Source organism: Carcharhinus amblyrhynchos, chromosome 22 (assembly GCF_965287045.1).
Source record: "Carcharhinus amblyrhynchos chromosome 22, sCarAmb.v2.hapA, whole genome shotgun sequence".
NCBI lineage: Eukaryota > Metazoa > Chordata > Chondrichthyes > Carcharhiniformes > Carcharhinidae > Carcharhinus > Carcharhinus amblyrhynchos.
This window is the reverse complement of record NC_137345.1, coordinates 45,666,377-45,690,634: the sequence shown is the minus strand read 5'-3', so window position 1 is coordinate 45,690,634 and position 24,258 is coordinate 45,666,377. Positions and strand designations below refer to the sequence as shown.

At 43.4% G+C, this 24,258-nt stretch overlaps 1 protein-coding gene across 1 annotated transcript; it reads left to right on the top strand.

Moving 5' to 3' along the window:
- Positions 1-483: 483 nt before the first annotated feature.
- On the top strand, positions 484-16,290 carry taf11 (TAF11 RNA polymerase II, TATA box binding protein (TBP)-associated factor). Its single transcript, XM_080210244.1, has 4 exons — positions 484-1,087; positions 5,300-5,387; positions 9,113-9,209; positions 15,431-16,290. Exons 1-4 carry the CDS (start codon positions 729-731, stop codon positions 15,559-15,561), a joined length of 675 nt encoding a protein of 224 aa, XP_080066370.1. The 5' UTR covers positions 484-728; the 3' UTR covers positions 15,562-16,290.
- The last annotated feature ends 7,968 nt before the right edge of the window (positions 16,291-24,258 follow it).

The window sequence follows — 24,258 nt, the reverse complement described above, 5'->3', positions numbered from 1 at the left end:
CCCTGAACCTGCTCCTGGGCTTGGTGAAATGCACCATCAATAGGTCCAGGCAGTGGGCGATCGACGGGGTCGTCCATCCTAACTGTCTGCCCCTCTACCGTGGCTACATTCGTGGCCAGGTGTCCCTGGAGAGGGAGCATAAAGTGTCCGCGAGCGCAGTCGACGCCTTCCGCGCCCGTTGGGCACCGCAGGGGCTGAGGTGCATTATAGACCCCAACAATCACATTTTGATTTGACGTGTCTGAAGTTTCCTTTGTACTTTTGTTTTTGGTTGGGCCATTCCCCCTCCTTTTGGGGAGCTGCCCCCTTTTTCTTTGTCCTAATTTAATTTGAGTTTGTCTACTTGGTTTGACCTGAAAGACCTTAAAAGACACTTGAAAGAGGACCAGGGTGATCCCTAGCTTGCATTGCACAGGCCATGTGAACCTTACTCTGCAGGTTAATCTTTAAACGGACAATCACCACAATAAAACTGGATAGTTTGTGTGGGATACTCACAGGATTGTTTTTACTGCTAATTCACTGTGACATTATCAGATTCCTATCCATAAAAGGATCATTAGCAATGGATGGACAGTTGTTGGTACCTTCACTGCTCGCTGAGGTGGTAAATTGGACAGCCAGCGCCAGGCTCTTCCCTGCCTGAAGCCGGTGGGTTTTGAATTGGCGCTTCCCGCGCCGCTTGTCTCTCTCCCCGACCCGTCTGCCCCGGGCCTCGGGACAGCGCCATGGATTCTGAGGCAGAGCCGCAGGTTAAACCCGCCGCGCCGCCGCCGCCGCCAGCCGAGCCGCCCAAGGCCGGAGAGGCGGCGGCCCCGACCGCGACCCCGGCCCCAGCTCCGGCTCCCTCTGACGGTGCGGCCGAGCAGCCGGGGCCCAGCGGCGCGGAGGAGGCGGCGGGTGTGAGGCAGGCCCCTCAGGGGGAGGCGGCGGCGGCGGCAGAGCCGAGGGAAGGCGGCGGCGGCGAGGAGGAGGAGGATGAGGAGGGGGACGCTGTGCAGCAGGCCAAGAGGCTGCGGGTGGAGCCGCTCAGAGACAAGAAGGACAAGAAGCAGAAGGTGGATGAGGACGAAATTCAGAAGATGCAGTGAGTGGTCCTTAGCAACCGGAGCCCCGGCAACCAGAGCTCCTGGCAACGGGAGCCCCCTGGCAACCAGGGCCTGGCCCCCTGGCAACGGGAGCCCCTGATAACCAGAGCCCCGGTAACCGGGCCCTGACAACCGAGCACCTGGCAACTGGAGCCCCTGGCAACCAGAGCCCTGGAAGCTCAGCCCCTGGCAACTGGAGACCCCAAGCCCCTAGCAACCAGTGCCTACCAATTGGAGCCTGGACCCTGGCTACTGGGTTTGGGTTCCTGGCAACCGGTCCCTAGCAGGCAGGGCTCAGTCCCTGGCAACCGGAGCCCACGTTATTCAATCGTGGGACATGGGCGTCGCTGGCTGTGGCTCTGGAGTCACATGTAGGCCGGACCGGGTAAGGGCGGCAAAAAAATAGGGTGTTAATAGTCGGGCAATTTAACTTTCCCAACGTTGACTGGGACAGCCATAGTATTAGAGGCTTGGATGGAGAGAAATTTGTTGACTGTATTCAGGTGGAATTTCTCATGTGGATGGGCCAACTAGACAGAGGGCAAAACTTGACCACCTCTTGGGAAATAAGGAAGGGCAGGTGACAGAAGTGTTAGTGAGGGATCACTTTGGGACCAGTGACCATAATTCTATTAGATTTAAGATAGCAGTGGCGAATGATAGGTCTGGCCCAAAGCTTAAAATTCTAAACTGGGGCAAGGCCAATTTTGGTGGCATCAGGCAGGAACTTTCAAAAGTTTATTGGGGGAGTCTGTGGGAAGGCAAAGGGATATCTGGTAAGTGGCAGACTTTCAAAAGTGTATTAACCAGCGTGCAAAGTAAACACATTTCTCTTAGATTGAAGGGCAAGGCTGGTAGAAGTAGGGAACCCTGGATGACTTGGGATATTGAGACCCTGGTCAAGAAGAAGAAAGAGGCACATGATGTGCATAGGAGCTGGGATCAAGTGAATCCCTTGAAGAGTATAGGGAGTGTAGAGTTAAGAGAGAAATCAGGAGAGCACAAAGGGGACGCAAGATTGTTTTAGCAGATAAGGCAAAGGAGAATCCAAAGAGCTTCTACAAACACATAAAGGGCAAAAGAGTAACTAGGGAGAGTGTAGGACTTCTTAAGGATCAACAAGGTCATCTGTGTGCAGATCCACAAGAGGTATTCACAGTTAAGAAAAGCATGGATGATAGGGAACTTAGGGAAATAAATAGAGTCTTGAGGAGGAGGAGATGCTGGAAGTCTTAAAGCGCATCAAGGTCGATAAATCCCCGGGACCTGAAGGAGTATCTCTCAGGACATTGTGGGAGGAAATTGCGGGTCCCCTAGCAGAGATGTTTGAATCATCGATAGTCACAGGTGAGGAAATATTAACGCTCAATGACTGAAAGGGATGGACTAGATTAATATTACAGCAACAAATCTTCCCCTGAATCCTGCCAAAGAGTCTCTGTCTCTTTCCCTTTTCTATTTTTTTTTGACTCATTGCGGCTAACTCTGCATTAGGTATAGTTCAGGAGACCAGTCACAGTGGGTCAGAAGATGTGTACATCTCCTGTAAGGATCCTGTTCTACTTTTCCAGTTGGCCTGAACCAAATCATTTGAAGCCTGCTACCAATTGGATTGGGTAGTGTAGAGAGGATCAGAAATCTGCTAGCATTTAGTCATAATTCTCAATATACTGCAGTGTAGTGCAGATAGTTCTTGAAATATTGACTCCTTCAGTATAATGTTGGAGGACTCTAATGCAGGGAATACCAAGAGCATCCAAGAGAATGGAAACCTCCAGTGACAGTTTTACTCTGCAGTGAAAATGTAAGAAATTTTGAATTCTTAACTACAGTAAAATAAAAAAGCTTTTAAATGGTATTGAATACTAATGAAATTGTAACTCTGGTTTCGAATAATATTCATTATTGAGTAATTTCAGTGTACTGTAATGGAGATTGATGGTCTCTAAACTGTTTTATTCATCTTTAGCTTCATAAAAGTATTCAATTAACTAGTAATCACAAAGACTTGCAGACTCGATGGGCTGTTTGGCCTCCTTCTGCATTTATAGGGAATCTAGTTTTCCTGACACTAAGGGACAATTTACCATGGCCAATCCACCTAACTTGCACACCTTTGGACTGTGGGAGGAAACTAGAGCACCTGGAGGAAACCCACATAGACACAGGGAGAACATGCAAATTCCACACACAGTCAACAAGGCTGGAATTGAACCCAGATTCCGGGTGCTGACCACTGTGCCACATGCCCATCCTCCTCCCCTCTGACAAAGGGTCATCTAGACTCGAAACTTTGGCTTTATTCTTGCTTCTCCTGATGCTATCAGACCTGCTGAGATTTTCCAGCATTTTCTGTTTTTATTTCATTTTATTTATTTAAGTGAGGCTAGCAACGTATTGCTTGTCCATGTCTCTTTTGAAAATTACATTATTGGAGAGTGGTCTGCATATTAAGCAGAAGGTATGTTGATACTTAAAAATATTATTTTAACATTGTTTCATATTGCTAATGTTATAATCTCAGAAATTCTCTTTTTGATTCGGTTTTATGTCTGGCTTTGATCAGCTGCCAGAAATTGAACATGATGTCGTTGATTTTCAGTTTAAATTGCTGTTGATCAATAAAGCTGAAGGATCTTGTAAATGAAATTGAATGTCTGTTGACTGCTAGCTAGTTGTTGATGTTTGGTCGTGCTATAGAGGAAGCATCTTTATCACAGCGAGAGATCCTAAACTCAACTTAGGGAATCTCATCCATAAACTGCGCTGCAGCACATTTATATGGAGCTCTGAGAAAGTATTTATACAGAGGGCATTTAGGATGTCGATTTCTTGAAACAGTGTTCTTAAGTACTTTCCAAATGGATTTTTTTTTCCAGAAAAAACTGTAAATAATTTGCAGAGTGGGAAGGAGTGTGGATTTACATAGTGCTACATAGAAATTACACCCTGGAAACAGTCTCTTTGGCCTAACTGGTCCATGTTGGTGTTACTCCTTCACATGGGCAGTAATCCTTGTCCAACCTGCTTGCCATATTCCCAGATTCCTTTCTCCTCCCTTCCCTTCGACCACCAATTTTTAAATGCTGAGCAGGTCCCCGTTTCAGTCAGTAATTCTTTGGTGCAGTCCACAGCCTTAGAACAGTCACGCAAAAGAATCTTTCTGTTACTGTTACTCCACAATTTGTGCCCTTCTTCAAATCCCTGTTCTACAAGCTTGGTCCATTGTCCCAGCATTGTGAAAATTCTTAATATTTGATAAGCTGAATTTATGCATGTGTATCTTTGAAGCCTCATTCCCATAGTTTAGCAGAGCAGTTAATTGTCATTCAAATGTTATTGAAGTGTGTTCCACAGATAGAATGCAAGGTGAGAGGGAATATACTTCTTGTCTTTAGTGCCTTTTGACCTTAATGACTCCACTTACATCTACCTATACCTTTTAACATTGCAGCCTCAATCCAAGTTTATTTCATTTGATCTTGCAATTTCCTGCATTTAATAGTTTTATGATGAGGCATATTTTGTACATTTAAATATTGCTTCAGAAGACGAAGCATCTTGGTTGTGACTTCAAATTTTTCAGTTTCCCCAACAAGCTTCAAATGAAAGTGTGACCAAGATTTGTCCTCCTTAACAGAATTCTGAGTAATTCTGTTAATGATTTGATTTATTATTGTCACATGTACTAACATACAGTGAAAAGTATTGTTTCTTGCGCGCTACACAGACAAAACATACCATTCACAGAGAAGGAAAGGGGAATGCAGAATGTAGTGTTACAATCATAGCTAGGGTGTAGAGAAAGATTAACTTGATGCAAGGTAAATTTATTTAAGAGTCTGACAGCAGCAGGGAAGAAGCTGTTCTTGAGTCAGTTGGAATGTGACTTCAAGGTTTTGTCTCCTTTTCCTGATGGAAGAGAGAATGTCCAGGATTTGTGGAGTCCTTAATTATGCTGCCCGCTTCGCCGAGGCAGCGGGAAGTGTAGACAGAGTCATTGGATGGGAGGCTAGTTTGCATGATGGATTGGGCTACATTCCCAACCTTTTGTAGTTCCTTGCAGTCTTGAGCAGAGCAGGAGCCCATACCAAACTGTGATTCAACCAGAAATAATGCTTTCTATGGTGCATCTGTAAAAATTGGTAAGAGTCAAATTTGAAGTTCACCAAAGGTGCCATGTATTTAAAGGATCTATTTTGTTTCACCAGAATCCTGGTTTCTTCCTTTTCGGAAGAGCAGTTGAACCGCTATGAGATGTATCGTCGCTCTGCTTTTCCCAAAGCTGCTATCAAAAGGGTTGGTTACTCTTTACCATTCTGTGTTTGTGGGGTTTAGTTTTAACAAGTGGTTCAATTTTTAAAAATTCATTCAAATTAAGCTGATGATTTAACTCCCTTAATTCATTTCTTAATTTAATTTGGGAATGCCAACAATACAAACTAAAATTGTTAGTCTTCAGATTTATTTTCAATTGCAGCTGGCTATTTAATTTTTAAACGAGTCTGTCTGAAATCCTGTATTTGTGTGTCAGTAAAGAACCTTGCAAAGATCCCCAAAAGTTATTTTCTTTGTTCACCCAATTAGTTTGAAAGTTATTGTTAATGATCTTGCCCTGGGGTTGTTCCTATTGTCCAAACATGTAAAGAGTCAGGGATATGCATTTTCCAGATTCACTAAGGACCAAGGGAAAGTATAATTATGTAAAGTAAAATGAATTAACATGTTCTAGACTGGCTAATACAGTGAGTAAGCATTATATTCTTTCATGTGGGATATGGATTTAATTATAACCCAGATTTGTAGAATAAAAGTGTACACAAAATTATTACTGTGTAATCTCAACCTAGTCTTTAATCAGTGTAATTTGACAGTACAGTATAATGAATTGACATATACGTGATGATATTATTTGATGCATTTACATTACAATATCATGCATGTGAAATGGTTTTGGTTTACAAAGATGTTGTAGTATAGAGTTGGAATCCAGGGTCAGGGCTTTGTTTTGTTGTTAGTTTAAACCGTAATTTCTGATTTATGCTCCATTTCTAACATCAGTGTCCAACAGGAGAGGCTGAATAAACTAGGCTTGTACTCGTTAGAGTTTAGAAGAATGAGGGGAGATCTCATTGAGACGTATAAGATGATGAATGGGATGGATAGGATAGAGGTGGAGAGACTCTTCCCGCTCAAAAAAGACAGTAGGACTAGGGGGCACAGCCTCAAGATAAAGGGGGGGCGGTTTAGAACGGAGCTGAGGAGGAACTTCTTCACTCAAAGGGTGGTGAATCTCTGGAATTCTCTGCCCGTTGAAGTGGTGGAGGCTGCCTCGCTAAATATTTTTAAGACGCGGGTTGATGGGTTTTTGATAAGAGAGGGGATTAAGGGTTATGGGGAGAGGGCGGGAAAGTGGAACTGAGCCACGACAGATCAGCCATGATCTTATTGAATGGCGGGGCAGGCTCGAAGGGCTAGATGGCCTACTCCTGCTCCTATTTCTTGTGTAACTTATGTAAGATTTGGACTGTTTGGAGTGAGAAGCCACAAGGAGAGAGATTTTGAGAGACAATCTGTCTATTCTCTTGCATCTCTTAATTGCATGCAGAATTATTTCCAGAAAATAGGCCATGCACTAGTACTTGTCTTGTTAGAATAATGTGGATGGGAATTAATACAGTGACAAAAATGCTCCCTATATATTCTCACCAGGCAAATCCTTTTTCACTTAAATATTAAATCCGGTTTACAGGCAAGTAAACACTGGACTGTGGCTCCTTTTGAAGTTTATAAAACAAATGACCTCGACTAGTTTGCTTTCATTTCAAAACAAATTATTTGCTAATTTTATGTTTGTACTTCATTAATAATATAAATCAAATTTTGAATGATGGGATCAAAAGATGTTTTTGGTGCATTATTGATCTACAAGGTACAAAGAAAAGTATTGCACAGGACAGGCCCTTTGGCCCTCCAGGCCTGTGCTGATCATGACATCCTAACTACACTTTAAAAAGAACCTTCTGCCCTTACTCGGTCGATATCCCTTTATTCCTTCCCTATCTATGTACCCATCCAGATGCCTCTTAAATGTTGCTAATGTGCCTACTTCCACCACCTCCTCTGGCAGCCCATTCTAAGCACCCACCACCCTATGCATGAAAAACATCCCCCACATATCTCTCTCAAACTTTCCCATCCCACCTTGATCCTGTGCCCCCTTGTAATTGACACTTCCTCGCTTGGAAAAAGCCTCTGATTGTCTACCCTGTCTATGCATCTCATAATTTTGTAGAGCTCTGTCAGGTTTCCCTTCAGCCTCCATCTTTCCAGTGAAAACAATGAGTTTATTTAATTCTTTTCATAGCCAACACCTTGAGACCAGGTAACATCTTGGTGAACCTTCTTTGCACTCTCTTCAAAACTTCCATGTCCTTCTGGTAGTTTGGTGACCAGAACTGCACGAAATACTCCAAATGCGGCCTAATCAAGGTTTTATATAGCTGCAACATGATTTCCCAACTCCTATACTCAGTGCCCCAGCTTACAAAGGCAAGCATGTCATATGCCTTTTTAATCACCTTGGCCACCTGTGTTGCCACTTTTAAGGAACTGTGGACCCGCACACACACATCCCTCTGTATGTTGTTGTTCCTAAGGGTTCTGCCATTTACAGTATAATTCACACCTAAATTTGATACTCCAAAATGCATCAATGCTTTGTCTGGATTAATCTCCATCTACCATTTCTGTGCCCACATCTCCAATCTATATCCTTTTGTATCCTCTGACAAACCCAGGCACTATCAGCAACGTAGTAAAAAGTCTGACAACACCAGAACTCTCCATTCACCTGAAGAAGAGGGAAACCTCGAAAGCTAGTGAGGTTACTATCAAATAAATCGGTTGGACTTAAACCTGGTGTTGTCAGACTTTTTACTGTGTTTACCCCAGTCCAACGCCGGCATATCCACACCATGACTATCAGCAACTCCATCAATCTTTGTGTCATCTGCAAACCTACTAATCAGACCCCACACATTTTCCTCCAGATCATTTATACATACTGTAAACAACAGAGGTCCCAGCACTGATCCCTGTGGAACATCACTAGTTACAGATCTCCATTCTGAAAAACACCCTTCCACTGCTACTCTCTGTCTTCTGTAACCAAGCTAATTTTGTATGCATCAAGTCAGCCCACCCTGAAACCCATGTCACTTTAGTTTTGTACCAGTCTGTCATGTGGGATCTTGATAAACACCTTGCTAAAGTCCACATAAACTACGTTCACGGCCCTTCCCTCATCAATTAACTTTGTCCCTCTTCAAAAACCTCAGTGACGTTACTGAGACCTGACTTTCCCCATACAAAACCATGCTGCCTGTCACTAACAAGTCCATTTTCTTCTAAATGTATATATAGTGTATCCCTCAGAATCTTCTCCAAAAGCTTCCCACCACTGACGTCAGGCTCACCGGCCTATAATTTCCTGGATTATCCCTGCTTCCTTTCATAAACAAGGGAACAACATTGGCTGTTCTCCAGTCCTCTGGAACATTGCCTATGGGCAAAGAGGATGCAAAGATATCTTAAGATCCCAGCTATTTCTTCCCTTGCCTCTCGCAGTAACCTGGGATAGATCCCATCCAGCCCCGGGGTCTTGTCTACTTTAATACAACATCACAGGTTAATTCACAGTGAATTTTACTATGTATTAAGTGTTATCCTTACAGTTGAGACCATTACAAATTGGATTCTGCATCATAATATAAAGATGGAAGGGGATGTACAGTTGCACAATGAATAATTGTGATATTTTAAAAGCGTGGCTGGAAGTAATATTAGTATTTTAATATTGCTGATAATTATCATAACTTGTTAAAAAGGCAGTAACAGATGGCTCTTTGTGATGGATAATCCTACTTGGAGGATGAGAATGAAAAGAAAACATTAGCTATAATTTTGTTATGTCATGCATCCCAATCCAGCGTTTGTGATTTTTGCTTTGTTCTCTTTCCCAGCTGATCCAGTCGATCACTGGCTGCTCAGTATCTCAGAATGTGGTGATTGCCATGTCTGGTATTTCCAAAGTCTTTGTGGGTGAAGTGATGGAAGAAGGTGAGTTTGGACAGTTGAACGTTTAAATGGTTAATTATAAGACCATGAGACATAGGAGCAGAATTAGGCCACTTGGCCCATCAAGTCTGCTCCACCATTCAATCATGATTGTTTTTTTTCTCTCATCCCCATTCTCCTGCCTTTTCCCCATCACCCCTGACCCTCTTATTAATCAAGAACTTATCTACCTCTGTCTTAAAGACACTCATTGACCTGGCCTCCACAGCCTTCTGCAGCAAAGAATTCCACAGATTCACCACACTCTAAAAAGCAAGAGGTGGTAAGACCAAATTCCAAAATAATGGTTGCGAAATCTGACACCTGATCATCCATGTCAGAGCACAGAGGCAAGAGATTTCAGGAGGTCAAAATACTTATGTGTTTAACTTTTGTTCTGACCAGTCCCTAGGCGAGGATCCCCAGTTTGTTTAATTTCGGGTGGGATATCCCAAGTGAGGAGAGATGAACTGGCTCCCTTTTTAATATTATTTTGCTCACAACAAGATTAGTGTGAAAAAAGATCTCTTTTTTTTTCTTGTTGAAATCTTTTCCCAGTGCCAATATATTTACGCTTTAAAAGGAGCCAATTTAACCAGGCTTTCCAAAAGTAAATGAAAGACTTGTGTATGAGGAGTAGATTGTGGAACACGGCAGTTGTTGTGATGCATGATAGTAGCACTGACTTCAGCCGGTGAATAGTCGGTTTTGAGGTTCCAGTGTCCTGTGGTTTAGCTGAGAAGCTCTCCTTCCTCTTCCGCTGTGGTTTTGCTAATTCGGCTTCCTTCAGAGACTGAAACAGAATTATTTGCAAATTCTTTGTTGCTGTCTCTCCTCTTGTGTTGTATGTTCTCTCTCTCTCACACACACACGCGCACACACACACACGTGAGTCAGTCCTGACCGAGTTTTGCAGTTGGCATTTATCCCAGTCTGTCTATATTCCTGGAAGGCAAATGTGTACAAAGTGATCTGGGGCATTGCTTCCAGGATATTACTCCTGCTACAATAATCAGCACCCGTTTTTCCGCAAGAGATGACAGTTAGTTTATGGCTTTTGTACCTTTGATCTGTCCTTATCTAGAAATTAGGTGTGATTCCATTTTTTCCCTCTTAGTATCACCCACCAACAATTCAGCCAGTTATCTTTGGCTGGTATGTCCACTTATAAAGCCACAGGTCTTTTTAAAAGTTCAGTATATCTGAAATATGTTGTATTGACGATAGCAGAGTATAGAAAACCATTTCAAGTATGTTTTTAACAAGATGTTAAGTATCAAAGACTGAAAGTTACCATCAAAAGTGAGAGGTCTCTGCTGCGGAAGACACATCAGCTGTATACCTAATTTAGATACTGCATGATGCTTCGTGTTTCTTGTTTGGCAGTTACATACGAACATACAAATTCTGGACAGGAGTAGGTCACTCAGCTCCTCGAGCCTGTTCTGTCATTCAAGATGACCATGGCTTGACCATGATTGATACCTCAATCCACATTCCTGCCTATCCCTAATAACCTTACACCTCCTTGTTAATCAAGAATCTATCTAGTTCTGCTTTAAAAATATTCAACGATTCTGCTTCCATTGCCTTTTAAGGAAGAGAGTTCTAGAGACATGTGACCCTGTGAAAGAAATAAATTATCTTCATCTCCGTCTCAAATGACCCTTATTTTTAAACAGTGACTGTGAGTTCTTGATTCTCTGACAAGAGGAAACATCCTCTCCATATCCACCTAGTCAATATCCCTCAAGATCTTAAAGGCTTCAACCAAGTTGTTTATTCTTCTAAATTCTAGTGGATACAAACCTAGCTTCTGCAACCTTTCCTTGTAAGCCCATTCCTAATACTAGTCCAGTAAATTTCTGAGTTGCTTCTAAAGCATCTACACCTTTCTGTAAATAAAACCAGTACTGTACGTAGCACCCTAAGTGTGGTCTCACCAATTTCCTGTACAACTGAAACATAACTTCCCTACTTTTATAATGAATTCCACTCGCAATAAATGCTAACGTTCTAACATCCTCTGCACGTCAGAGCTTTTCAGTCTCTCACCATTTAGATAATGTGTTTTTTTTTCATTCTGCCAAAATGGACAGTTTGACACTTGCCCACGCTGTTCTCCATTTGCCATAGTTTTGCCCACTGAGTTAACCCATCTGTGTCACTTTGTAGCCTCCTCGTGTTCCTCTATACAATTTACTCCCCTATTATAATATTATGACTGACTTAAGTAATGAGCAGCGCAAAAATGAAAAATATGTGAATATTTCCAATTACAACTCAAATTTGTCAGCACTTTATAGCACTAACTGCTGGGGAGAATAGTGAGATGGATGCTTCCAGTTGTTAGGATTTTCTCTTCTGGGAGCAGAAGGTAAAGAACTCTGGGTATCTTCAATTACTCATTCCTGGAAACATGGTGATGCACCCCTGTGCCAACAACAAACTGGACAGACTCTGTCTGGGACACTCTTCAAACCAAGTCCTGATAAACCTTTTTTCAAAAAGTCACTAACTAAATATTAAAATGAGATTTGGAGTGCCTTTCTTAGCTCTATCCATAGGCAAACCTGCTATTTGAATGTCTGTTTTCTTTTATTCATTTGTAGGACATGGGCGTCACTGGCTGGCCAGCACTTATTATGTAGAGATGCCGGCGTTGGACTGGGGTAAACACAGTAAGAAGTCGCACAACACCAGGTTAAAGTCCAACAGGTTTATTTGGTAGCAAAAGCCACAAGCTTTCCGAGCGCTGTCCCTTCATCAGATAAGTGGGAGTTCTGATCACAGACAGGACATATAAAGACACAAACTCAATTTACAAAATAATGGTTGGAATGCAAGTCTTTACAGGTAATCAAGTCTTAAAGGCACAGACAATGTGAGTGGAGAGAGGGTTGAGCACAGGTTAAAGAGATGTATATTGTCTCAAACCAGGACAGTTAATGAGATTTTGCAAGCCCAGGCAAGTTGTGGGGGTTACAGATAATGTGACATGAGCCCAAGATCATGGTTGAGGCTGTCCTCGTGTGTGCGGAACTTGGCTATTGGTCTCCGCTCAGCGACTGCATTATCTTGAAGGCCGCCTTGGAGACTGCTTACCCAAAGTTCAGAGACTGAATGCCCATGACCTCTTATCTGTTCCCCAACAGGAAGAGAACACTCTTGCCTGGTGTTCGTTCATCCGTTGTTGTAGTGTTTGCATGGTCTCCCCAATGTACCATGTCTCGGGACATCCTCTCCTGCAGCGTATCAGGTAGACAATGTTGGCCGAATTGCAAGATATGTACCGTGTATCTGGTGGATGATGTTCTCACCTGAGATGGTGGCATCCGTGTTGATGATCCGGCACGTCTTGCAGAGGTTGCTGTGGCAGGGTTGTGTGGTGTCATGGCCACTGTTCTCCTGAAGGCTGGATAGTTTGCTGTGGACAGTGGTCTGTTTGAGGTCATACGGTTGTTTGAAGGCAAGAAGTGGGGATGGGGGATGGCCTTGGCAAGATGTTTGTCTTCATCAATGACGTGTTGAAGGCTCCGGAAAAGATGTTGTAGCTTCTCCACTCCAGGGAAGTACTGGATGACAAAGGGTACTCTGTCAGCCGTGTCTCGTGTTTGTCTTCTGAGGAGGCTCGCTGTGGAGTGTTGGAACTGTCGATCGATGAGTCGAGTGCCATATCCTGCTCTAATGAGGGCATCTTTCAGCTTCTGGGAGTGTCTGTTGCAATCCTCCTCATCGGGGCAGATTCTGTGTATACGGAGGACTTGTCCGTAGGGGATGGCTTCTTTAACGTGTTTAGGGCGTATGCTGGAGAAGTGGAGCATCGTGAGGTTATCCATGGGATTGCGGTACAGTGAAGTGCTAAGGTGACCGTCCTTGATGGAGATGAGTTTGTCCAAGAATGCAACCGATTCCGAAGAGTAGTCCATGGTGTGTATGATAGTGGGATGGAACTTGTCGATGTCATCATATAGGTGTTTCAGTGATTGTTCACCATGAGTCCAAAGGAAGAAAATGTCATTAATATATCTAATGTATAGCATCAGTTGAAGGTCCTGTGCAGTGAAGAGGTCTTGTTCAAACCTGTGCATGAAGATGTTGGCACATTGAGATATGAATTTGGTCTCCATGGCTGTTCCGTGTGTCTAGATGAAGAACTGGTTGTTGAAGGTGAAGACATCGTGGTGCAGAATGAAGCGGATGAATTGCAAAATTGCATTTGGAGACTGGCAGTTGTCGGCGTTGAGTACTGAGGCAGTTGCGGCAATGCCATCGTCGTGGGGGATGCTGGTGTAGAGTGCCAAGACATCCATTGTGATGAGAAGTGCTCCTGGTTCAACTGCTCCATGTGTGCTGAGTTTCTGTAGGAAGTCTGTAGTGTTGAGGCAAAAGCTATGACAAATGAATGAACACTGCTCGACCATCACTAGGCAAGAGTGTTCTCTTCCTATTGGGGAAAACTTCAGCGGTCATAGGCATTCGGCCTCTGATCTTTGGGTAAGCGTTCTCCACAGCGGTCTTCACGGCACACAACGCTGAGTCATTGAGCAGAGGCTGATAGCTGAGTTCCGCACACGTGAGGATGGCCTTAAATGGGATCTTGAGTTCATGTCACACTATCTGTAACCCCCACGACTTGTCTGGGCTTGCAAAATCTCACTAACTGTCCCGGTTGGAGACAATATTCATCTCTTTAACCTGTGCTTAACTCTCTCTCCATTCACATTGTCTGTACCTTTTAAGACTTGATTACCTGTAAAGACTCGCATTCCAACCATTATTTTGTAAATTGAGTTTGTGTCTTTATATGCCCTGTTTGTGAACAGAACTGCCACTTACCTGACGAAAGAGCAGCGCTCCGAAAACTAGTGACTTTTACTACCAAATAAATCTGAACTTTAACTTGGTGTTGTGAAACTTACAGTATTTATTGCCCATCCCTAGTTGCTCGAGGGCAGTTGAGAGTCAACCACATTGCTGTGGGCTAGAGTCACTTGTAGACCAGACCGGATAAGGATGGCAGATTTCCTTCTGGAAAGGACGTTAGTGAACCAGATGGTTTTTTTTGACAATTGACAATGGTTTCATGGTCATCAGTAGATTCTTAATTCCAGATTTTTTTATTGAATTCAAATCCACCATCTACTGTGGCAAGATTCGAACCTGGGTCCCCAGTATATTAGCTGAGTTTCTGGCTTAATAGCTCAGCGATAATACCACTAGGCCATTTACCACCCCTATGAATAATGACAGCAAAGTTCAAAGGAGACCCTGCATCACAATACAAATGGAGACATCTATTACAATAACTCAGAGCATTTTATTTTCAAAAACCTTTCTTATTGCTTTAAATTTTCAAACTTCTCCCCAGCTATGTCTCTGTCCCTCTGAGGAATGAACCCCACCTTTGTTTGTAATGTGTGGGCAATTCGTTTAAGAATACAAGCCTTTGAATTTTATTTCTTGAATAGCCACTTAGAGGGATTGATTTGTGAGCAACATGTGACAGTGACATAGCGTACTGGTACTGGTATTGAAACCAGTAATTGTTGTAATAGATCTCTGCGTATGTATTGTGACCCTGCAGAGCTTAGAGAGAATGTCTTTGACCTCATGCAAGTCCATTATTCCTTCTTGTGCACCAACTCCATTCCCCAGTCTCTCTCTTATTTTTCTTTCCTCCTCCTTCAACCCACTACCTGAGCAAGTTTCTCATGTCAATGCAAATGGCATCAGCTCTTAGACAAGAGCAGTTCATATGATGTCAGTAAGGTGGCTGACAATCTTAGCTTTCTAACAAGGGCAAGCGGTGGAAATTGAATGCGTCAGTAAAGTGAGAGTGCTGTCAGTGAGAGATGAGGAAATATGCAGGATCTGGGTGGAGGGAGGGGAAAATATCTTAGATACAAAACAAAGGAGAAGAGAGAAACTGAGCATTTACTCGTGCCACAGGCGATAAATTAATACCTTCAAAATGTAATGATGATGATGGAGAATTACAAAGTCTGATGTATACCACTGAGTTGTGGTTCCTGTTTCTGCCAGTGTTGGATTAATAAGTAATGAATTAATGTTTGTACATTATTTATGCGAATTGACTGGGAAGTGTTTAGCTTTAAGCATCCGTGCTTCTGCTGGGAAGCTGAATAACCTAAGCATCAGAATGTTTGTTTTAAATCAGTGTACTGATTTTTCTCTTTCTTGTTTTAAAAACTTACATAAAGCTCTAGATGTCTGTGATAAATGGGGAGAAACTCCACCCTTGCAGCCAAAGCACATGCGGGAGGCAGTGAGAAGGCTGAAGCTGCGTGGACAGATTCCAAACACAAAGTACAAGAAAGTTTCATTCAGTTGAGGAGAACATCACCAGTGAACGCTCAAATCTAAACTGGATAACAGGAATGTACATTACGTATGTGCCGTGGGACCCAAATCATTTTTTCTTCTTGATTGTTTAAATAAGTACTGGGACTTGAAACATGTTTTGTGTTTATTCTGACAAGGATATGGGTACAAACTGAAAAGGAGCCACAACAAATTTCTGGGAAGATACAATTTGCTGGAGTAGATTAATGTTCAGGAAAACTGTTGCCTTGAGTATTAAATAACATCCACATTTCTTTCCTCCCCTTACCCCAGATACTTGCACTGGAGATTTTATATCCAGTTACCAATGTTCTCCCCCCATTGGAGCAGAGGGTGTTTGTGCAACCCTACATATTGCACACGGTGGGGAGGGAAGATATTCACACAATTAACAGAATGCTTCATTTATCATTCAATATATGGATGGCTAAAAATTTGTAAATGAAAACTAAAAGCTGAATCTGTGATTGTAAACACATCCTGGACAGTTCAGGTAAGTTGTTGCAACAAATACTATCATGTATTTTGGAGATCTACTGAGTTCTTACCGTGCTGTATAAATATGGAAAGTAACATTAACAAGCTGGTTCATTTGTTTATCCTACAAGTCATGTGTACAATATTTCATTGTTCTGAATGAAATGCAAACTTGTAAAGGCACTGTACATAACATACTAAGAGAAAGTACTTTATTAATAAAGGTCTTAGTACAAAATTATCTGCAACAGTTGTGATGTTTTAAAAAATGTAATTCCGGATACAAGTGGCGAATGAAACTTATCTTGGGTATGATTGAATAGGTGGTTATTAATCATTCAAAGAATGAAAATTGGGAAATTATGAATGTGAAAGGGAAATGCTTTGCATACAAGGAACAAAGATAAGAGAAAGCTAGTCAGTTTTTCAGCATCACTATTTTAGATTGCAGTTACATTTTAAATGCTCCCTAATGTCCATCTCTATAGTCTGATAAACATTACTTTCAAAATGTACTTTGGTACAACTAACCTGACACTTCAAATAATAGAATCATTTATACCTAGAAATATTTTCTTATCCTTTTTGATTGTGATTTGATTTATTATTGTCATGTATTGAAAAGTATTGTTTCTTGCATGCTATACAGCATACTGTTCATAGAGAAGGAAATGAGTGCAAAATGTAGTGTTACAGTCATAGCTAGAGTGTAGAGAAAGATCAACTTAATGCGAGGTAAGTCCATTCAAAAGTCTGATAGCAGGGAAGAACCTGTTCTTGAGTCGATTGGTTCGTTCAGGCTTTTGTACCTTTCTCCCGACGGAAGAAGGTGGAAGAGAGAATGTCCGAGGCACGTGGGATCCTTGATTATGCTGCCTGCTTTGCCGAAGCAGCGGGAAGTGTAGACAGAGTCAATGGGTGGGAGGCTGGTTTGTGTTTGCCTTTTCAGCTTCTGTAACTGTTCCTGTGCATCAGTTTTACTGAAGATATAACTAATTGAGATGTGAATATTACAAATCGAAAGAGGAGTGGACCCCTCAAACCTGCTCCACCATTCAGTAAGATCAAGGCATCATCTGATCTTTGCCTCAACTCCAATTACCTGCCTATTCCCCATAACTCCCCTCCAGTCCAAGGGTCTGTCTCAGCCTCAAATATATTCAATAACTCAACCACCACTGAATTACAAAGAGTCAACACCCTCAGCAAAGAAATTCCCCCTCATCTGTTTTAAGGGCAACAATCAAAATTGAGCACATCAGAAATGTACACCAGTACCATCGTGAAGATCAGGAAATAGATAAGGTCTGGGTGGAGGGAGATCAGAGGAAGGAGGTTATAGAAAGTATCTTCCAGATACAAAGTAAAGGGTGAGAGAGAAATTGAGCATTTCCTTAGCTTATGCCACAGAAGATAAATTAATACTTTTAAAATTTAACTGGAAATGAATATAGAAGTATGAAATCTCCCATTTGATTTGTGATTTTTAGTTTAGCAAGTGTTGGATTAGTAAATGAGGAATGAATGTTTGTGCATTATCTATGTAACTTGGCTGATGTGTTTAACTTTCAGTGTGTGTGTGATGATATTGTGCCTTTAAGAAATGTATTTTTAATCATGTTTCTGGTAAGGGGTATGTTTAAAGTTCAACTCTTTTACACGGTGCCGATTTGTCTGCACGAGGCAGCTTACATGCTGAGAATGCAGGCTAATGATTGATTTTAGCTAGCAATGTGTTTTAAAATGAGTTAATGCACTATCTTCATAATGCTTTTTTTTAAAAAGTTGAGGTTTTTCTCCTGGGGTTTGAGTGGGGTTTTGATTGAGTGACAGAGACACAGTGACATGACTGGGTGAAGCTAAGCTTGCAGGGAAAACACACAGTTCTCTTTTTAAAAGTTGGTTTCTGCCTGGTTCTGAAAGAAGCCAGAGGTTTAAAAGGCATCTTGACAAGTACATGAATAGGATGGGAAGAGAGGGGTACAGTCCCTGGAAGGAGAGGGGGCTTTAGTTCAGTCGAGCAGCATGGTTGGTGCAGGTTTGGAGGGCTGAAGGGGCTGTTCCTGTGCTGTAATTTCCTTTTTTTGTCTTTCTGTCCCATTCTCTGGACGCTGCTGTTTGGGGCTGTTAGACAGGTGTCTCTCTCACTCTGTTTCTCCAGAGAACATAAGAAATAGGAGCAGGAGTAGGCCATCTAGCCCCTCGAGTCTGCCCCGCCATTCAATAAGATCATGGCTGATCTGTCATGGCTCAGTTCCACATTCCCGCCCTCTCCCCATAACCCTTAATTCCCTTGCCTATCAACCCACGTCTTAAAAATATTTAGCGAGGCAGCCTCCACCACTTCAACAGGCAGAGAATTCCAGAGATTCACCACCCTTTGAGTGAAGAAGTTCCTCCTCAACTCCGTTCTAAACCACCCCCCCTTTATCTTGAGGCTGTGCCCTCTAGTCCTACTGTCCTTTCTGAGCGGGAAGAGCCTCTCCACCTCTATCCTATCCATCCCATTCATCATCTTATATGTCTCAATGCGATCTCCCCTCATTCTTCTAAACTCTAACGAGTAGAAGCCTAGTTTATTCAGCCTTTCCTCATAGTTCAACCCTCTCAACTCCGGTATCAGCCTAGTAAACCTCCTCTGCACTCCCTCCAAGGCCAAAATATCCTTGCTTAAGTGCGGTGACCAAAACTGCACACAGTACTCCAGCTGCGGCCTCACCAATGCCCTGTACAGTTGCAGCAAGACCTCCCTACTTTTATATTCAATCCCCCTTGCTATGAAGGCCAGCATCCCATTTGCCTTCCTGACCACCTGCTGCACCTGCAGGCTGGGTTTTTGCGACTCATGCACAAGGACCCCGAGGTCCCTCTGCACTGTTGCATGCTGCAGTTTTTTGCCATTAAGTAATAGTCCTTCCTACCATTATTCCTACCAAAGTGCACAACTTCACACTTGCGAACATTAAATTCCATTTGCCAGTTCCTGGCCCATTCGCCCAGCCTATCTAGATCCTTCTGCAGACTTTCCACACCCTGTTCAACAGCCACTAGGACTGTTAACAAGTACAAGCACATAAGTCTGTGTGTCACTAACTGATTTTGAAGAGGAGTTTAAATCAAAGAGGAATATTGCTTGAATTGGAACTCCTAGAGATAGGTTAGCAGTTAAGAATTGTATCTACATAAGAACATAAGAACATAAGAAATAGGAGCAGGAGTAGGCCATCTAGCCCTTCGAGCCTGCCTGGTCATGTTTTAAACATTTTCAGGTGGTAAAAGTTTGTTATGAGGAAAGTAATTATTTATTATAATTAACCTGTATTGTTAAATAAAGTTTGTTTTAATTAAAAACTTCCTAATGTGTCAATGGAATCACTCCTAGAGTGAAAAAAACCTTACCCCCATGCCATTGCTAAAACTGTTAGAATCTAGTCAGGCTTCATAACATACTCTGGGTTTTTTTTCCCCTGCTACCCTAATGTGATCTTGCTGGGATGCTGGATATCCTATGCAGCAGAATTTTAATTGATTTAATTAAATTGTCCTGATTTATATAAAACATCAAGCTCTGGATAAATGTGAGAAGCTCCCCCTTGTGGCCAAATCACATACAGGAGGCTGAATGAACACATTTTAAACACAAAGGACAGTTTCACTTTATTAAGATGAGACCTTCAGGGGCAACCCTTTATTCTGAAACTAGATGAGAAGTCACACAACACCAAGTTATGGTCCAACAGCTTTATCTGATATCACAGGAGTGCTGCTCCTTCACCAGGTGAAGTGGAGTCAGGTGCACAGGCACAGAACGTGTAGGTGGAGTGACAATAGCCCAACAAGATGTTGGAAACAGGAGGAAATTTTAGTCTGTCTGAAGCTCAATCTTTGTTCAGAGAGAGAGGATCAGCAGCTTTGGTGGGCACTAATGAACAGGTGAGAATTCATTATTCTGAAACCATGTTTCTTAGTTCTAGATTCCTCCAGGAAGGAAAATATTCCCTCAGCACAGACCCACGCAGACTCAAAATATTGTTTCAAAAAGATCACCTCTCATTTTTCTAAACTCCAGTGAGTACAGACTCAATCTTTCCTCATAAGATAACCCTTCTGAGGAATTGACTTTGTGAACCCTCATGAATCATGAATTCCAGCACTTCTCGTGTGACTGAAGTTGGGCTAACTCTCCTTTAGTTCCTGCTTTCTGTTTCCTACCTTTCCTGAATAGAAGTGTTACATTTGCAGTTTTCTGGTTTACTGGAACCATTCCAGAATCTGAGAAATTTTGGAGATTACAACTAATGCTACTGTGCTACCTCCTCTATGATCCTAAAATGCAGGCTATGCAATCCAGGATTTTTAGCCCCATTAGTTTGACTATATTGTTCCCCCCTCCTTTTTGCCCCTGATTTTGTGCTATTATTAGGATGCTTTTTGTGCTTTCTAAATATTTGTACAAACCCGCAACTATTTTCCTATTGATAATCCCCAGTCTTATCCATTGTAATCTCTAAGGGAACAATATTCAGCTACTCCCTTTTTACATACTTGCAGAAGCTTTTGATGTCAACTTAGATATTTCTTGGTCATTTATTCCCAATCAATCACATCATCACACCCTTAAACTGTTGGGTAAATTTAGCAAGGCAGGTCTAAAATGAGATGTAGCTAAAGCAGCTAACTGGCTTCAGAAGCTGAAATGCCCTCTCAAATGATAATCTTGTAACTTTACATCTTTTATTCATTCCATATTGTAATATGGGATGCCTGAGTGGAACCACAAAGCAACAATGCAAAGGAAATGCATGGAAAGTGTTCAGGAATAGTCTTGCAAAGAAACTCTTGACCATAATTACACAGCTATTAAGAACATAAGAAATAGGAGCAGGAGTAGGCGAGCTAGCCCCTCGAGCCTGCCCCGCCATTCAATAAGATCATGGCTGATCTGTCGTGTCTCAGTTCCACATTCCCGCCCTCGCCCCATAACCCTTAATTCCCTTGCCTATCAAAAACCTATCAACCCACGTCTTAAATATATTTAGCGAGGCAGCCTCCACCACTTCAACAAGCAGAGAATTCCAGAGATTCACCACCCTTTGAGTGAAGAAGTTCCTCCTCAACTCCGTTCTAAACCACCCCCCCCTTTATCTTGAGGCTGTGCCCTCTAGTCCTACTGTCCTTTCTGAGCGGGAAGAGCCTCTCCACCTCTATACATCCCATTCAACATCTTGTATGTCTCAATAAGATCTCCCCTCATTCTTCTAAAGTCTAACGAGTACAAGCCTAGTTTATTCAGCCTCTCCTCATAGCTCAACCCCCTCAACTCCGGTATTAGACTAGTAAACCTCCTCTGCACTCCCTCCAAGGCCAAAATATCCTTGCGTAAGTGTGGCGACCAAAACTGTACACAGTGGTCTTCTCTGGGCTACTGCCTGAACCGAGTGCAGACGGGCGTAGGGTTGACAGGATAAAGGAAGTGAATGGGTGGCTCAGAGATTGGTGTGGGAGGAATGGGATCGAATTTATGGGGCATTGGCACCAGTATTGGGGTAGGTGGGACTTGTTCGGGCGGGATGGGGTTGGTCTGAATCGTGCTGGGACCAGAGTGCTGGCGAATCGAGTAAAGAGGACTGTAGACAGGGCTTTAAACTAATTAGGGGGGGGGAGGGTGCGAGGGTAGGTGATGTTAGGAGGTCTACAGTTAAGGATAGGGTACAGGTAAGGGAAGAGGCTGAGGATGTCCCAAGTGGTGGCGTTATGGCAAATAGGGTCCAGAAGAAGGCTGGGATGAAAGCGCTTTATCTGAATGCACGAAGCATTCGGAATAAAGTGGATGAGCTGGTGGCGCAGATCGACACAAATGGATACGATCTGGTGGCCATTACAGAGACGTGGCTGCAAGGTGACAGGGACTGGGAGATGAATGTACAGGGCTATCAAGTGTTTAGGAAGGATAGGCAGGAGGAAAGAGGGGGTGGCGTAGCTCTGCTGATTAAGGACAGCATCAAGGTGGTAGCAAGGGATGATATTGGAGCCAAAGAGCAGAAAGTGGAATCGTTGTGGGTGGAGATTAGGAACAGCAAAGGGAGGAAGACGCTGGTGGGTGTCGTCTATAGGCCCCCGAATAATGATCTGGAGGTGGGGCGGGCTGTTAACGCGCAAATAAGTGCGGCGTGCAGGAATGGGACGGCAGTAGTTATGGGGGATTTCAATCTGCATATTGATTGGTCGACCCATGTTGGACGAGGTGGGCTCGAGGAGGAGTTCTTGGAATGCTGCCGGGATAGTTTCCTGGAACAGTGTGTGTTGGAGCCGACGAGGGAGCGAGCTATCTTGGATCTGGTGCTATGTAATGAGGCGGGTAGAATTAGGGACCTTGAGGTGAAGGATCCTCTTGGAGAGAGTGATCATTGTATGGTGGAGTTTCTGTTGCAGATGGAGGAGGAGAAAGTGGGTTCCCGGACACGTGTCCTTTGTTTGAATAGAGGGGAGTATGGTAGGATGAGAGAAGAATTGGCGAATGTGGACTGGGGGAGCGCGTTGGAAGGTAGGTCTGCTGAGGAGCAGTGGAGGATCTTTAAGGAGATCTTTCTTGGTGCTCAGCAGAAATTTATTCCGATGGTTAAAAAGGACAGTAGGAAGAGAGGTAATAAGCCGTGGATAACGAAGGAGGTGAAGGAAAAGCGGAGGAATTTAGAGTAGCTAAGAGCAGTGGGCGAGAAGAGGATTGGGAAAGGTTTAAATGTCAACAAAGATTGACAAAAAAGTTGATAAAGGAGGGTAGAAGAAGCTATGAAGCTGGGCTAGCGCTTAATATAAAAAAGGATAGCAAGAGTTTTTATAAATATATAAAAAGGAAGAGGCTGGCTAGGGTGAACGTTGGTCCCTTAGCGGATGAGAAAGGGGACCTAGTGGTAGGGGATGGGGATATGGCTAAGGTCTTGAATAACTTTTTTGTTTCTGTCTTCACGGAGGAGGACGTGAATAATTTGCCGGGTGTTAGCGATGGAAAGGTGGTAGGACTGGAGGGTCTTAATGACATTACTGTTACTAGAGAGGTGGTGCGCGACAGACTGGAGGGGCTGATTGTGGACAAGTCCCCAGGACCGGATGGAATGCATCCGAGGGTTCTGAAAGAAATGGCGGAGGTGATAGTGGATGCCTTGGTGGTTATTTTCCAGACGTCGCTGGATTCCGGGGAAGTGCCGGAGGATTGGAAAACGGCTAATGTTACGCCGTTGTTTAAGAAGGGTGCCAGGCAAAAGGCGGGGAATTACAGGCCGGTTAGTTTAACGTCTGTGGTAGGTAAAATGTTAGAATCCGTCATTAAGGAGGAAATTGCGAGGCATCTTGAAGGGAATTGCTTGATAGGGCAGACGCAACACGGTTTCATTAAAGGGAAGTCGTGTCTGACAAATTTACTGGAGTTCTATGAGGATGTGTCTAGGGCGGTGGATAGAGGAGAGCCGGTGGATGTGGTCTTTCTGGATTTTCAGAAGGCGTTTGATAAGGTACCTCACAAGAGGTTACTGCAGAAGGTCAGAGGACATGGAGTTGGGGGTAGGGTGTTAGCGTGGATAGAGGATTGGTTGTCAAATAGGAGGCAGAGAGTGGGGGTCAATGGGTGCTATTCGGATTGGCGGTTGGTGACTAGTGGGGTGCCCCAGGGGTCGGTGCTGGGGCCTCAGCTATTTACCATTTATATAGATGATCTGGAGGAGGGAACCGAGTGTAGGGTGTCGAAATTTGCTGATGACACCAAGATTGGGGGAAAGGCAAATTGTGCGGAGGGTGTGGAGAGTCTGCAGAAGGATCTAGATAGGCTGGGCGAATGGGCCAGGAAATGGCAAATGGAATTTAATGTTGGCAAGTGTGAGGTGGTCCACTTTGGTAGGAAGAATGGTAGGAATGACTATTACTTACGTGGCGAAAAACTGCAGCAGGCGACGGTGCAGAGGGACCTCGGGGTCCTTGTGCATGAGTCGCAAAAACCCAGCCTGCAAGTGCAGCAGGTGGTCAGGAAGGCGAATGGGATGCTGGCCTTCATAGCGAGGGGGATTGAATATAAAAGTAGGGAGGTCTTGCTGCAGCTGTATAGGGCATTGGTGAGGCCGCAGCTGGAGTACTGTGTGCAGTTTTGGGCGCCGCACCTGCGCAAGGATATTTTGGCCCTGGAGGGAGTGCAGAGGAGGTTTACTAGGCTGATACCGGA

What these genes read in the sequence shown, in the direction of transcription:
- taf11 (XM_080210244.1), top strand. Translation starts at nt 729, where the DNA reads ATGGATTCTGAGGCAGAGCCGCAGGTTAAACCCGCCGCGCCGCCGCCG. An exon ending in CCAAAGCTGCTATCAAAAGG is followed by an intron (nt 5,388 to 9,112) that starts GTTGGTTACTCT and finishes TCTCTTTCCCAG; the next exon opens with CTGATCCAGTCGATCACTGG. An exon ending in GGGTGAAGTGATGGAAGAAG is followed by an intron (nt 9,210 to 15,430) that starts GTGAGTTTGGAC and finishes ACTTACATAAAG; the next exon opens with CTCTAGATGTCTGTGATAAA.